This window comes from Salmo trutta, chromosome 5, assembly GCF_901001165.1.
Source record: "Salmo trutta chromosome 5, fSalTru1.1, whole genome shotgun sequence".
NCBI classification, from domain to species: domain Eukaryota; kingdom Metazoa; phylum Chordata; class Actinopteri; order Salmoniformes; family Salmonidae; genus Salmo; species Salmo trutta.
This window is the reverse complement of record NC_042961.1, coordinates 65,703,972-65,718,749: the sequence shown is the minus strand read 5'-3', so window position 1 is coordinate 65,718,749 and position 14,778 is coordinate 65,703,972. Positions and strand designations below refer to the sequence as shown.

The 14,778-nt window shown below is 40.2% G+C and overlaps 2 protein-coding genes across 2 annotated transcripts; both read right to left on the bottom strand.

Annotated features, from left to right (window-relative positions):
* Positions 1–368: 368 nt before the first annotated feature.
* LOC115194851 (equistatin-like) lies at positions 369–2,180 on the bottom strand. Its single transcript, XM_029754779.1, has 5 exons — positions 2,119–2,180; positions 1,552–1,615; positions 775–906; positions 578–673; positions 369–492 (listed from the first exon to the last, which is right to left on the bottom strand). The coding sequence occupies exons 2-4, from the start codon at positions 1,601–1,603 to the stop codon at positions 594–596; spliced, it is 264 nt and encodes an 87-aa protein (XP_029610639.1). The 5' UTR covers positions 1,604–1,615; positions 2,119–2,180; the 3' UTR covers positions 369–492; positions 578–593.
* Positions 2,181–12,916: 10,736 nt separating this feature from the next.
* Positions 12,917–14,778, bottom strand: LOC115194848 (equistatin-like). The gene is made up of 5 exons (XM_029754775.1): positions 14,674–14,778; positions 14,100–14,163; positions 13,323–13,454; positions 13,126–13,221; positions 12,917–13,040 (listed from the first exon to the last, which is right to left on the bottom strand). Exons 2-4 carry the CDS (start codon positions 14,149–14,151, stop codon positions 13,142–13,144), a joined length of 264 nt encoding a protein of 87 aa, XP_029610635.1. The 5' UTR covers positions 14,152–14,163; positions 14,674–14,778; the 3' UTR covers positions 12,917–13,040; positions 13,126–13,141.

The window sequence follows — 14,778 nt, the reverse complement described above, 5'->3', positions numbered from 1 at the left end:
AGTTCAAACTTTTGACTGGTACTGCAAATAGTAGATCTAACCTATAGAAAGCTGATGGGATCCTCTTTCTAATAGAAGCCATGAGGCTGTTCTCACAATTGCATAGGTTATAGAAATGTTGCGCAACATGAGCTCATGAAATGTTTTACATTTGCATTGATGTCAGAGTGATTAGAGGGACAATAGAGTGCTGAGTACCAGGCAGTTAGCAAGTGTGGTAGGCTACTAATGACCATCACCAGCATCAGAGCTTGGAGAAGCCTAATTACTAAATGGTCAAGTGGAATTTGACTGCTGGTAATACAGTCCTACTCCTTCCTCCATTTCCCAGAAATGGACTGGTTCAGATAATCACACCAACAATAAAGTAAGTAAGTCAACAGTTTAATCTCTGGATTTCTTCATGCATTTATATGGGACGTGAATCAGTTCCTGTCATACAGTAAAGACAACTGTCCATCTTTTCAAAGTCTTCATTCCAACGCCTTTCATCTGCAATTAGACAAAAAACATTAACAGCCAGAATCAGCTGCAAAGAAATAACATTTAGTGACTGAGTATGTATATACAAACACACCTTGGTGGAACAGTTGCTAGCAGTTGATAGCAGTGCCTGGTGGAGTCTCCGTACCCTGAATCTTCTGTCCAGTAGTGGTCACACACCAACAGTAACCTACCAGAAATAGACATGTTGCACATATATTACAGTAAATATTGTAATATTCAACTGAATTGGAGAATTTAGTGTGTGTGTATATGTGCATCCGTGTTAACCTGTAGAGCCCGAACATTGCTTAGGGGTGTATCGTCCAGCGGCGTCACACGTGGGGATGTAGGCTCCAATTGGGCCATGTGTCGCGGCATATCTAGCACGCTCACAGGGGGTCATGGTTCGTATCCCAGCATCTGGACACAGGTAACATACATTAATTGTAATGTGGACATAACATTGCAGCACATGCATGCCGGAATCTTGGGTTGCGTCCCATATGGGCCCTGGTCAGAAGTAGTTCATACAGAATAGGGTTCCATTTCAGATGTAACCTAGGTACTTCCTGGCTAAATATTGAAATTGCGCTACTTGTTTAAAAGCCCTGTGCAGTCAATTCAGTTTCTGTCTTCTGTATAACAGCTGATGAAACTAAGACTGAAAGTGGGGGTAAATTGTGTCAGTGTTACTTCCTGACAATCCAATCATACATCCAGTTGAATGATCAAACCATTCATATCAGAATACCTCAGTCCAGCATCTAGACACCAATATACATCTCTGGAACAAGAGGAGTGGCAGGTAGCCTAGCGGTTAGAGAGTTGGGCCAGTAACACAAAGGTTCCTAGTTTTAATCCCTGAATGTCAAGTTAAAATATCTGTCTATGTGCCCTTGAGCAAGACAACCTTCTCACCAGTGTCACGGTTGATAATGGCTGCCCAAGGGACAACTGGTTATGAAACAAAACATTAATACGTACGTGTGTGAATAGGACAGATCAACACCCACTAACGTTTTTATTAAAATGTTGGTGAGTAAGTGTGAGGTACATCACTCTTACCTCCCAGAGCAAAAGCTGTGCTAACAAGCAGAATGATGGTCAATATCGCCATGGTGATAGTCTCCTGAGAGAAAGAACAAGAGCGAGATTAGCTGAGCATTTTAAATCCTCTGGAATGGCTGTGGGTACTAGAGGAGAGGAACCCCTGTGTTAAGTACAAAACTTATGCAACAATTGCTAAACCCAGTCCTGAGGACCCCAACAAGCGAGTATCGGCAACACGGCGCACTACGAATCTTCCACTAAAATTCCGGTATCATCTAATCTATTGTATGTGGTTGAAGAGCCTGGCACACAGGAATATGAATCCTTCCCAAATGGCTCCTTATGTAGTGAACCACCTTTGACGAGGGCCCACAGTGCACTACGCAGGGAAGGGGAAGCAGACTAGATCTTGACAGAGACTTCTATTCACTACAAAGGTAACTATTAGTCTATGCTCTTAAATTCAGGGGGTCGACCCACAAAAAGGGGTCATATATAGTGCACTACAATTGACCAGGGCCACATAAGATTAACGTGCCATTTGAGAGGCAGCTAGTCTACTAAATAATATCACAAGCTCACCTTCTGCACTCTTCCAAGGGATTCACTGTTTGTCTCTCTGTTGTCTGTGAGTTATGGTCTACCTCTTCCACCTCTCCTTTTAAAGGATATGTCACAGGTGTGACTAGTTGCCTCATTAACCCAACAAGAGATCCCGATGTCGGCCATTAGCTGGTGGTGTAAAGTACTTATGTAAAAATTCTTTAAAGTACTACTGAAGTAGTATTTTGGGATATCTTTACTTTACTACTTCTATTTATTTCAACTTTCACTTCACTACATTCCTAAAGAAAATAATGTACTTTTTACTCCATACATTTTCCCCGACACCCAAAAGTACTCGTTAGATTTTGAATGATTAGCAGGACAGACAAAATGGTCTAATTCACACACTTATCAAGAGAACATCCCTGGTCATCCCTTCTGCCTCTGATCTGGCAGACTCACTAAACACAAATGCTTCCTTTGCAAATTATGTCTGAGAGTTGGTGTGACGCTGGCTATCCGTAATCAAATAAAAAAACAAGAAAATGGTGCCGTCTGGTTTGCTTAATATAATGAATTTGAAATGATTTATACTTTTACTTTTGAACTTAAGTATATTTTATCAATTACATTTAATGTTGATACTTCAGTATATTTGCTGAAACTTTTAAAACTGTACTCAAGTAATATTTACTGGGTGATTTATACTTTTACTTGAGTCATTTTCTCTGAATGAATCTTCATAGGCAGTGAAGAGAGTAGTAGAGGAAGATGGGTCCAGTTTCAAGGGATCCTGAGAGGCTCCCTGTGAGTATGCCGAGGCCAATAGAGAGTGATAGGAATAACATGTGTTTCAGTAAGGCTGGTTTCTTAGCATTCATAGCCATGGTTATCAACTGTACCGCAGAAATGGAACATAAATCACTGAAAATAGATGTTGTGGTGGTAGCTGCAGAGAACTCGTTGGGTTATGAGATTTTACTGCAGGAGAGTTATAAGGTGTGATGAACGATAGTGTCCCGTTCTCCCAGGCTGCCGGCCTGCTGTAGGACAAAGCCCATGCGGTAGAACTCAGCTCACGTAGACTTGCATCCTAGCCCATGTAGACTTGCATCTTCAGAGCGTAGCTTGATTGTGATACACATGCAATCAATCAAATCAATCAAATGTATTTATAAATCCCATCATACGTCAGCTGATGTCACAAAGTGCTGTACAGAAACCCAGTCTAAAACCCCAAACAGCAAGCATTGCAGGTGTAGAAGCACGGTGGATAGGAAAAACTCACTAGAAAGGCCAGAACCTAGGAAGAAACCTAGAGAGGAACCAGGCTATGAGGGGTGGCCAGTCCTCTTCTGGCTGTGCCGGGTGGAGATTATAACAGAACATGGCCAAGATGTTAAAATGTTCATAGATGACCAGCAGGGTCAAATAATAATAATCACAGTGGTTGTCGATCATTCAGAGTATCTCTATCGCTCCTGCTGTCTATAGAGAGTTGAAAACAGCAGGTCTGGGACAGGTAGCATGTCCGGTGAACAGGTCAGGGCTCGATAGCCGCAGCAGAACAGTTGAAACTGGAGCAGCAGCATGGCCAGGTGGACTGGGGACCACCCATATCTTGTTGTTGGGGACCACCACCCATAAAAAAACAGTGTCTGGCTAAAGAGACAAGACTAACAAGGGAAATCCATGAACTAATAGTACAGGTAGATAGCAATAAAAAAAGATACTACAGAGATACAAAATAATTTAGAGAAAAAACAAATAGAACATGAGGAACTTATTCAAGAAAAATCTAATGTAATCTATTACAAAAATAAAACAAACTGTATGGAATATGGAGAAAAATGCACAAATTATTCCTGAATACAGGAACGCTAACAAAAATAATTTGCAGAAACTCGTTACTGAAGACGGAGTCATCTATGATTCTCCCGATGATATTTTAAAAGAGGAAGCTAATTATTGTAGGCAGATGTTCACTTTTCCGTCTCATCCTTTCCCACTGAATGAAGATTATACATTTACATTTTAGTCATTTAGCAGACGCTCTTATCCAGAGCGGCTTACAGTAGTGAATGCATACATTTCGTACATTTCATACATTTTTTTCCCCCCGTATTATGGTAAGCAATTCTTTCCAAATAATATAAAAAAATTGAAAATTAACCTCTCTAGGGTACTCAACAGCCAGTGGAATCCCGTGGCGCGTTATTCAAATACCTTAGAAATGCTATTACTTCAATTTCTAAAACATATGACTATTTTACACCATTTTAAAGACAAGACTCTCGTTAATCTAACCACACTGTCCGATTTCAAAAAGGCTTTACAACAAAAGCAAAACATTAGATTATGTCAGCAGAGTAACCAGCCAGAAATAATCAGACACCCATTTTTCAAGCTAGCATATAATGTCACAAAAACCAAAACCACAGCTAAATGCAGCACTAACCTTTGATGATCTTCATCAGATGACACTCCTAGGACATTATGTTATACAATACATGCATGTTTTGTTCAATCAAGTTCATATTTATATCAAAAACCAGCTTTTTACATTAGCATGTGACGTTCAGAACTAGCATACCCACCGAAAACTTCCGGTGAATTTACTAAATTACTCACGATAAACGTTCACAAAAAACATAACAATTATTTTAAGAATTATAGATACAGAACTCCTTTATGCAATCGCGGTGTCCGATTTTAAAATAGCTTTTCGGCAAAAGCACATTTTGCAATATTCTGAGTAGATAGCTCGCCATCACGGGCTAGCTATTTTGACACCCACCAAGTTTGGCACTCACCAAACTCAGATTTACTATAAGAAAAATTGGATTACCTTTGCTGTTCTTCGTCAGAATGCACTCCCAGGACTTCTACTTCATCCACAAATGTTGTTTTGGTTCAAAATAATCCATAGTTATGTTCAAATATCCTCTGTTTTGTTCTTGCGTTCAAGACACTATCCGAAGGGTGACGCGCGGACGCGTATCGTGACAAAAAAATCGAAATATTCCATTACCGTACTTCGAAGCATGTCAAACGCTGTTAAAAATACATTTTTATGCGATTTTTCTCGTAAAAAAAGCGATAATATTCCGACCGGGAAACCCTGTTTTCGTTCAAAGACTCAAAATCTAAAATGGACTCTTCACGAGCACGCGCTCGTGTCATTGTTCTCAGATTGACCACTTACCAAATGCGCTACTGTTTTTCAGCCATGGGCTGCAAAGTCATCATTCAACGTTCTGGCGCCTTCTGAGAGCCTATGAGAGCCGTAGGAAGTGTCACGTTACAGCAGAGATCCTCAGTTTTCAATAAAGAGAGTGTAGAAGGCCAAGAAATGGTCAGAGAGGGCACTTCCTGTACAGAATCTTCTCAGGTTTTTGCCTGCCATATGAGTTCTGTTATACTCACAGACACCATTCAAACAGTTTTAGAAACTTTAGGGTGTTTCTATCCAAATCAAACAATTATATGCATATTCTAGTTTCTGGGCAGTAGTAATAACCAGATTAAATCGGGTACGTTTTTTATCCGGCCGTGCAAATACTGCCCCCTACCCTAGAGAGGTTAACAAATGTACAGAAAGATCAGTGCGAATGCCAAATTACAGAAGAAAAACATTTTGAAACTATTAAATCCTTTCAGTCTGGGAAAATCCCAGGGCTTGATGGCATACCGGTAGAGGTGTATCAAGTTTTTTTTATATACTAAAAGCTCCATTGTTAGATTTGTTTTAACTACTCCTATAGAAATGGTAGTTTGTCAGGTATTCAGCAGGAAGGTCTGATTTCTCTATTATTAAAACACTACCCAGATGGCAAATATAAAGACCCAGTCTATCTAAAAATCTGGAGGCCCCTTACACTTCAATATTGTGATGCAAAAATACTAGCAAAATGCATAGCACTCAGAATTAAAAGGGTTTTACCTGGTATTGTTCATCCTGATCAGACAGGTTTTTTACATGGACGATACATTGGAGATTATATACGACAACTACTAGAAATAATAGAACATCATGAAACATATAATAAGCCAGGAATGGTATTTTATAGCGGATTTCGAAAAGGCATTTGATAAAGTAAGACTGGATTTTATTTATAAATGCCTGGATTTTTTTCAATTTCGGCAATTCTCTTATAAAATGGGTAAAAATAATGTATAGCAACCCCAGGTGTAAAGTAGTAAAATAACGGCTACTTCTCAGAGAGTTTTGAATTGTCAAGAGGAGTTAAACAAGGGTGTCCGCTGTCACCATATCTATTCGTTATGGCCATCGAAATGTTAGCTATGAAAATCAGATCCAATAACAACATTAGAGGATTAGATATCCAAGGTTTAAAACAAAGGTGTCCATGTATGCCGATGGCTCAAGTTTTAAATTAAGTCCGCAAGCTAGATCTCTGCAATGTGTCATTGAAGATCTAGATAACTTTTCTGTACTCTCTGGACATAATCCTAATTATGATAAGTGTTCAATATTATGTATTGAATCCTTAATAAAAAATCTACTTTTACATTATCCTGCAGTTTACCCATAAAATGGGCTGATGGTGAAGTAGACATACTCGGTATTCATATCACAAAAGATATAACTAATCTCTACACAATGAATTTCAAAATAAAATGTGCCCATCTATATAATGAATATGATTTGGGTGGGTTGAGATTATTAATAACCTCTCTGGGCTAGGTGGGACGTTAACGTCCCACTCTATTCAACAGCGTGGCGCGAAATACAAATACCTCAAAAATGCTATAACTTCAATTTCTCAAACATATGACTATTTTACATCATTTGAAAGATAAGACTCACGTTAATCCAACCACATTGTCCGATTTCAAAAAGGTTTTACAGTGAAAGCAAAACATTAGATTATGTCAGGAGAGTACCCAGCCAATAATAATCAAACAGCCATTTTCAAAGCAAGCATATAAAGTGGGGAGAACAAGTATTTGATACACTGCCAATTTTGCAGGTTTTCCTACTTACAAAGCATGTAGAGGTCTGTAATTTTTTATCATAGGTACACTTCAACTGTGAGAGACGGAATCTAAAACAAAAATCCAGAAAATCACATTGTATGATTTTTAACTAATTAATTTGCATTTTATTGCATGACATAAGTATTTGATACATCAGAAAAGCAGAACTTAATTTTTGGTACAGAAACCTTTGTTTGCAATTACAGAGATCATACGTTTCCTGTAGTTCTTGACCAGGTTTGCACACACTGCAGCAGGGATTTTGGGCCCACTCCTCCATACAGACCTTCTCCAGATCCTTCAGGTTTCGGGGCTGTCGCTGGGCAATACGGACATTCAGCTCCCTCCAAAGATTTTCTATTGGGTTCAGGTCTGGAGACTGGCTAGGCCACTCCAGGACCTTGGGATGCTTCTTACAGAGACACTCCTTAGTTGCCCTGGCTGTGTGTTTCGGGTCATTGTCATGCTGGAAGACCCAGCCACGACCCATCTTCAATGCTCTTACTGAGGGAAGGAGGTTGTTGGTCAAGATCTCGCAATACATGGCCCCATCCATCCTCCCCTCAATACGATGCAGTCATCCTGTCCCCTTTGCAGAAAAGCATCCCCAAAGAGTGATGTTTCCACCTCCATGCTTCACGGTTGGGATGGTGTTCTTGGGGTTGTACTCATCCTTCTTCTTCCTCCAAACACGGCGAGTAGAGTTTAGACCAAAAAGCTCTATTTTTGTCTCATCAGACCATATAACCTTCTCCCATTCCTCCTCTGGATCATCCAGATGGTCATTGACAAACTTCAGACGGGCCTGGACATGCGCTGGCTTGAGCAGGGGGACCTTGCGTGCGCTGCAGGATTTTAATCCATGACGGCGTAGTGTGTTACTTATGGTTTTCTTTGAGACTGTGGTCCCAGCTCTCTTCAGGTCATTGACCAGGTCCTGCGGTGTAGTTCTGGGCTGATCCCTCACCTTCCTCATGATCATTGATGCCCCACGAGGTGAGATCTTGCATGGAGCCCCAGACCGAGGGTGATTGACCGTCATCTTGAACTTCTTCCATTTTCTAATGGAAGAAGCCTATTGTCCTGTAGCCCATCCCAGCCTTGTGCAGGTCTACAATTTTATCCCTGATGTCCTTACACAGCTCTTTGGTCTTAGCCTTTGTGGAGAAGTTGGAGTCTGCTAGATTGAGTGTGTGGACAGCTGTCTTTTATACAGGTAACGAGTTCAAACAGGTGCAGTTAATACAGGTAATGAGTGGAGAACAGGAAGGCTTCTTAAAGAAAAAGTAACAGGTCTGTGAGAGCCGGAATTCTTACTGGTTTGGTAGGTGACCAAATACTTATGTCATGCAATAAAAAGCAAATTAATTACTTAAAAATCATACAATGTGATTTTCTGGATTTTTGTTTTAGATTCTGTCTCTCACAGTTGAAGTGTACCTATGATAAAAATGACAGACCTCTACATGCTTTGTAAGTAGGAAAACCTGCAAAATTGGCAGTGTATCAAATACTTGTTCTCCCCACTGTATGTCACAAAAACCCAAACCACAGCTAAATGCAGCACTAACCTTTGATGATCTTCATCAGATGACACTCCTAGGACATTATGTTATACAATACATGCATGTTTTGTTCAATCAAGTTCATATTTATATCAAAAACCAGCTTTTTACATTAGCATGTGATGTTCAGAACTAGCATACCCACCGAAAACTTCCGGTGAATTTACTAAATTACTCATGATAAACGTTGACAAAATACATAACAATTATTTTAAGAATAATAGATACAGAACTCCTTTATGCAAACGCTATGTCAGATTTTAAAATTGCTTTTCGGCGAAAGCACATTTTGCAATATTCTGAGTACATAGCTAGGTCATCACAGGCTCGCTAATTTGACACCCACCAAGTTTGGGGCTCACAAACTCAGAATTACTGTAAGAAATATTGGATTACCTTTGCTGTTCTTCGTCAGAATGCACTCATTTACGTCATTTACGTCATTTTTAGCAGACGCTCTCATCCAGAGCGACAAACAAATTGGTGCATTCACCTTATGATATCCAGTGGAACAACCACTTTACAATAGTACATCTACATCTTTTTTGGGGGGGAGGGTGGGGGGGGGGGGTTAGAAGGACTACTTAATATCAATACAGATGCAACAGAAGGACAACAAATTGTCAGACAGGGCACTTCCTGCATGGAATCTTCTCAGGTTTTGGCCTTACATATGAGTTCTGTTATACTTACAGACACCATTCAAACAGTTTTAGAAACTTCAGAGTGTTTTCTATCCAAATCTAATCTAAATCTACTAATAATATGCATATTCTAGTTTCTGGGCCAGAGTAGTAACCTGTTCAAATTGGGTAGGTTTTTCATCCGGCCGTGAAAATACTGCCCCCTAGCCCAGACAGGTTTAATTGAAAATGATACTTTTTTCAAAGTAACTCTCTTTTTCAAACAAGCATTGCAGAGTTGGCTACAATTTCAATGTTATCCCCCTGAAAACATAGATTCAAATATTACAACACATATTATGGCTGAAGTCAACTGTGCTGGTTGATCAAATACCTGTATTTATTTTTTTACATTTTGCAGAGGCTTTTATCCAGAGCAACTTACAGTAGTGAATGCATCCATTTCATAATATTTTGTGGGTTTTTCGTACTGGTCCCCCGTGGGAATCAAACCCACAACCCTGGCGTTGCAAACACCATGCTCTACCAACTGAGCCACACGGGACTACTTGGGAAAATGGGAAATATGTTTGAACAGGGTATTTTGTTCATTAATGATATTGTAAATTGGAATGGTGGAGTTATGGCCTTCATGGAGTTATCAGAATTGTAAAGAAAGGTCTGCTCAATCCAAGAGTACAACCAATTGATTACAGCATTACCCCAAAAATGGAGGAGGCAAGTGGCAGCGGGAGGAGGTAGGGAACTGGTCTGTCTGCCCAACATAAAGGATCAAACCTTGCGGAGGAATCAAAATAGCATAAATAGGAAAGTATACAAGTTTCATTTGAGGACCAGGATGTTGACAACTGTGCCATACAGATTGCAAAATAGTTGGGAAGAGATTTGAGTTGATATATAAAACGCAAGATTCAAGACTTTGTGCTTTTCAGCTAAAATTATTATATAGAATTCTTGCTACCAACAAAATGCTGAATATTTGGGTAATAAAATCATCGAAGCTCTGCAGATTTTGTTGTGAGGATACAGAATCAATAGACCATTTGTTTTGGTATTGCCCTCAGGTAGCCTGTTTCTGGTCTCAGGTTCAGGAATGGCTGAAAATGCAGTCAATTACTAATATACTAAAACTCTTAGTAAAAGTATTTATCTTCAACTCGCAATCTGTGGATTCTATTCGATTACATAGATTGATATTGTACGTTAAACATCACAGCATAGTTGAAAGATATGTGTTGCGTGGAAACCCGAAGTGGGTGGCCAGCAGAGATTCATGGGATGGGCTGAGGGAAGCTGAGGGTTGGTATGTGGAATTGGAGACAAGTGGGAGTGGAGTTGCTGTGTGGGAGATAGAATGATGGTCAAAGATAAAAGTCAAAATAAAACATTTAAAAAAGTACATTTGAATGACACTAAGTGGCAGTGTTTTTACAACAAATGCCGGTTTGCCTGAGGCTGATGCCGTGCAAGTGTTTGTGAACATGCATATACACACCCTCTCATTCAAATAAACACATGCAAGAACACACACGTAATAGTGCCAGACATGCACACAAACATTTACAGTTGGCGTTGCTGTTATGATTTAATTGTCCTTGATATCCTTTGTTTTAAATGTATTATTTTTTAATTGCGTTGTTGTTAGCTGTTTTCTTCTGTCTTTTCCTTTTTTCTCTTTAGTTCATTCTCATGGTTGTTGGTGCATTGGGGGGTTCTTGGGGGTGGGGAATGGAATTAAATGTATTTTTTATTTTTATTATTTTTCTTCCTGGGGGGGCTGTGGGAGGGGTCTCAAATGGTTGAGGGACAGCAATTGGGGAACTGTGGGGGGGATCTTGGAGGGTTCGGGTTCACATTTTTGGCCTGGTGGTAGATCGGCCAACATTACATTTACATTTTAGTCATTTAGCAGACACTCTTGTCCAGAGTGACTTACAGTAGTGAATACATACATTTCATTTCATACATTTTTTTTTGTACTGGCCCCCCATGGGAATCGAACCCACAACCCTGGCGTTGCACACACCATGCTCTACCAACTGAGCCACAGGGAGGTTAATTTTTTTAAATTGTTTGAGCAGAGAATTGACCCTGGATGCTTCTGTGTGTCGCTCTGAATGGGAATCTGTTGGACGACTGGGATGATGTAGTTATTGAGCGGCTTCACTGCAAGTATATTGTATGTTTCGAATATTCAATAAAGTAAAAAAAAATAATTAATACAATATTTTAATAAAAAAATAAAAAAGGACTCAGCCAATGCAGTACGACTCAGCCCACGCAGTATTTATTATGGATCCCCATTAGCTGCTGCCAAGGCAGAAGCTACTCATCCTGGGGTTCAGCAAAATTAAGGCAGTTATACATTTTAAAGACATTACCATACATTAAATTCAGATTTCAGGCCTCTACTCTACCACATATGTATAACACAAAATCCAAGCGTACATGGGTGTAGTGTGTATGTTATCGTGTGTTTGTATGCATGTGTCTGTGTTGCTTCAGTGTATGTTTTATCTGTTTTTTAAATCTAATCTTACTGCTGGCATGAGTTTCTTGATGTGGAATAGAGTTCCATGTAGTACTGTGCACCTCCCATAGTCTGTTGCGGAAAGTAGCATCTTGGCAGCAATTCGAACATGAAGGCCTGATTCACGCAGTCTCCTCTTAACAGTTGATGTTGAGATGTGTCGGTTACTTGAACTCTGAAATACATATTTGGGCTGCAATTTCTCAGACTGGTATCTCTATTGAACATATCCTCTGCAAGAGGTAACTTTGGGTCTTCCTTTCCTGTGGTGATCCTCATGAGTCATCGTAGCGCTTGGTTTTTGAGACTAAGAACGTTTCTTCAAGTGCAATGTTCCGCATTGACTGACCTTCCTGTCTTAAAGTAATGGGCTGTTTCTCTTTGCATTGAGCTGTTCTTGCCATAATATGGACTTGGTCTTAAAATAACAAATAGGGCCATTTTCTGTATACCACCCCTACCTTGTCAAAACTGATCCGCTCTTACGCATTGAGGAAAGAACTCCCACAAATTAAGTCACACCTGTTAATTGAAATGCATTCCAGGTGACTACCTCATGAATCTGGTTGAGAGAATGCCAAGAGTGTGCAAAGGGTGGCTACTTTGAAGAATCTCAATATATTTTGGTTTAAGATGTCAACTATGACTTAACACATGGAATCACATCTTCACTATTCTACAACGTAGAAAATATTACAGATGAAAACACTGGAATGAGTAGGTGTGTTCAAACTTTTGACTGGTACTGCAAATATAGTAGAGCTAACCTATAGAAAGCTGATGGGATCCTCTTTCTAATAGAAGCCATGAGGCTGTTCTCACAATTGCATAGGTTATAGAAATGTTGCGCAACATGAGCTCATGAAATGTTTTACATTTGCATTGATGTCAGAGTGATTAGAGGGACAATAGAGTGCTGAGTACCAGGCAGTTAGCAAGTGTGGTAGGCTACTAATGACCATCACCAGCATCAGAGCTTGGAGAAGCCTAATTACTAAATGGTCAAGTGGAATTTGACTGCTGGTAATACAGTCCTACTCCTTCCTCCATTTCCCAGAAATGGACTGGTTCAGATAATCACACCAACAATAAAGTAAGTAAGTCAACAGTTTAATCTCTGGATTTCTTCATGCATTTATATGGGACGTGAATCAGTTCCTGTCATACAGTAAAGACAACTGTCCATCTTTTCAAAGTCTTCATTCCAACGCCTTTCATCTGCAATTAGACAAAAAACATTAACAGCCAGAATCAGCTGCAAAGAAATAACATTTAGTGACTGAGTATGTATATACAAACACACCTTGGTGGAACAGTTGCTAGCAGTTGATAGCAGTGCCTGGTGGAGTCTCCGTACCCTGAATCTTCTGTCCAGTAGTGGTCACACACCAACAGTAACCTACCAGAAATAGACATGTTGCACATATATTACAGTAAATATTGTAATATTCAACTGAATTGGAGAATTTAGTGTGTGTGTATATGTGCATCCGTGTTAACCTGTAGAGCCCGAACATTGCTTAGGGGTGTATCGTCCAGCGGCGTCACACGTGGGGATGTAGGCTCCAATTGGGCCATGTGTTGCGGCATATCTAGCACGCTCACAGGGGGTCATGGGTCGTATCCCAGCATCTGGACACAGGTAACATACATTAATTGTAATGTGGACATAACATTGCAGCACATGCATGCCGGAATCTTGGGTTGCGTCCCATATGGGCCCTGGTCAGAAGTAGTTCATACAGAATAGGGTTCCATTTCAGATGTAACCTAGGTACTTCCTGGCTAAATATTGAAATTGCGCTACTTGTTTAAAAGCCCTGTGCAGTCAATTCAGTTTCTGTCTTCTGTATAACAGCTGATGAAACTAAGACTGAAAGTGGGGGTAAATTGTGTCAGTGTTACTTCCTGACAATCCAATCATACATCCAGTTGAATGATCAAACCATTCATATCAGAATACCTCAGTCCAGCATCTAGACACCAATATACATCTCTGGAACAAGAGGAGTGGCAGGTAGCCTAGCGGTTAGAGAGTTGGGCCAGTAACACAAAGGTTCCTAGTTTTAATCCCTGAATGTCAAGTTAAAATATCTGTCTATGTGCCCTTGAGCAAGACAACCTTCTCTCCAGTGTCACGGTTGATAATGGCTGCCCAAGGGACAACTGGTTATGAAACAAAACATTAATACGTACGTGTGTGAATAGGACATATCAACACCCACTAACGTTTTTATTAAAATGTTGGTGAGTAAGTGTGAGGTACATCACTCTTACCTCCCAGAGCAAAAGCTGTGCTAACAAGCAGAATGATGGTCAATATCGCCATGGTGATAGTCTCCTGAGAGAAAGAACAAGAGCGAGATTAGCTGAGCATTTTAAATCCTCTGGAATGGCTGTGGGTACTAGAGGAGAGGAACCCCTGTGTTAAGTACAAAACTTATGCAACAATTGCTAAACCCAGTCCTGAGGACCCCAACATGCGAGTATCGGCAACACGGCGCGCTACGATTCTTCCACTAAAATTCAGGTATCATCTAATCTATTGTGTGTGGTTGAAGAGCCTGGCACACAGGAATATGAATCCTTCCCAAATGGCTCCTCATTCCTTATGTTGTGAACCACCTTTGACGAGGGCCCACAGTGCACTAAGCAGGGAAGGGGAAGCAGACTAGATCTTGACAGAGACTTCAATTCACTACAAAGGTAACGATTAGTCTATGCTCTTAAATTCAGGGGGTCGACCCACAAAAAGGGATCATATATAGTGCACTACACTTCACCAGGGCCATGTAAGATTAACGTGCCATTTGAGAGGCAGCTTGTCTATTAAATAATGTCACAATCTCACCTTCTGCACTCTTCCAAGGGATTCACTGGTTGTCTCTCTGTTGTCTGTGAGTTATGGTCTACCTCTTCCACCTCTCCTTTTAAAGGACCTGTCACAGGTGTGACT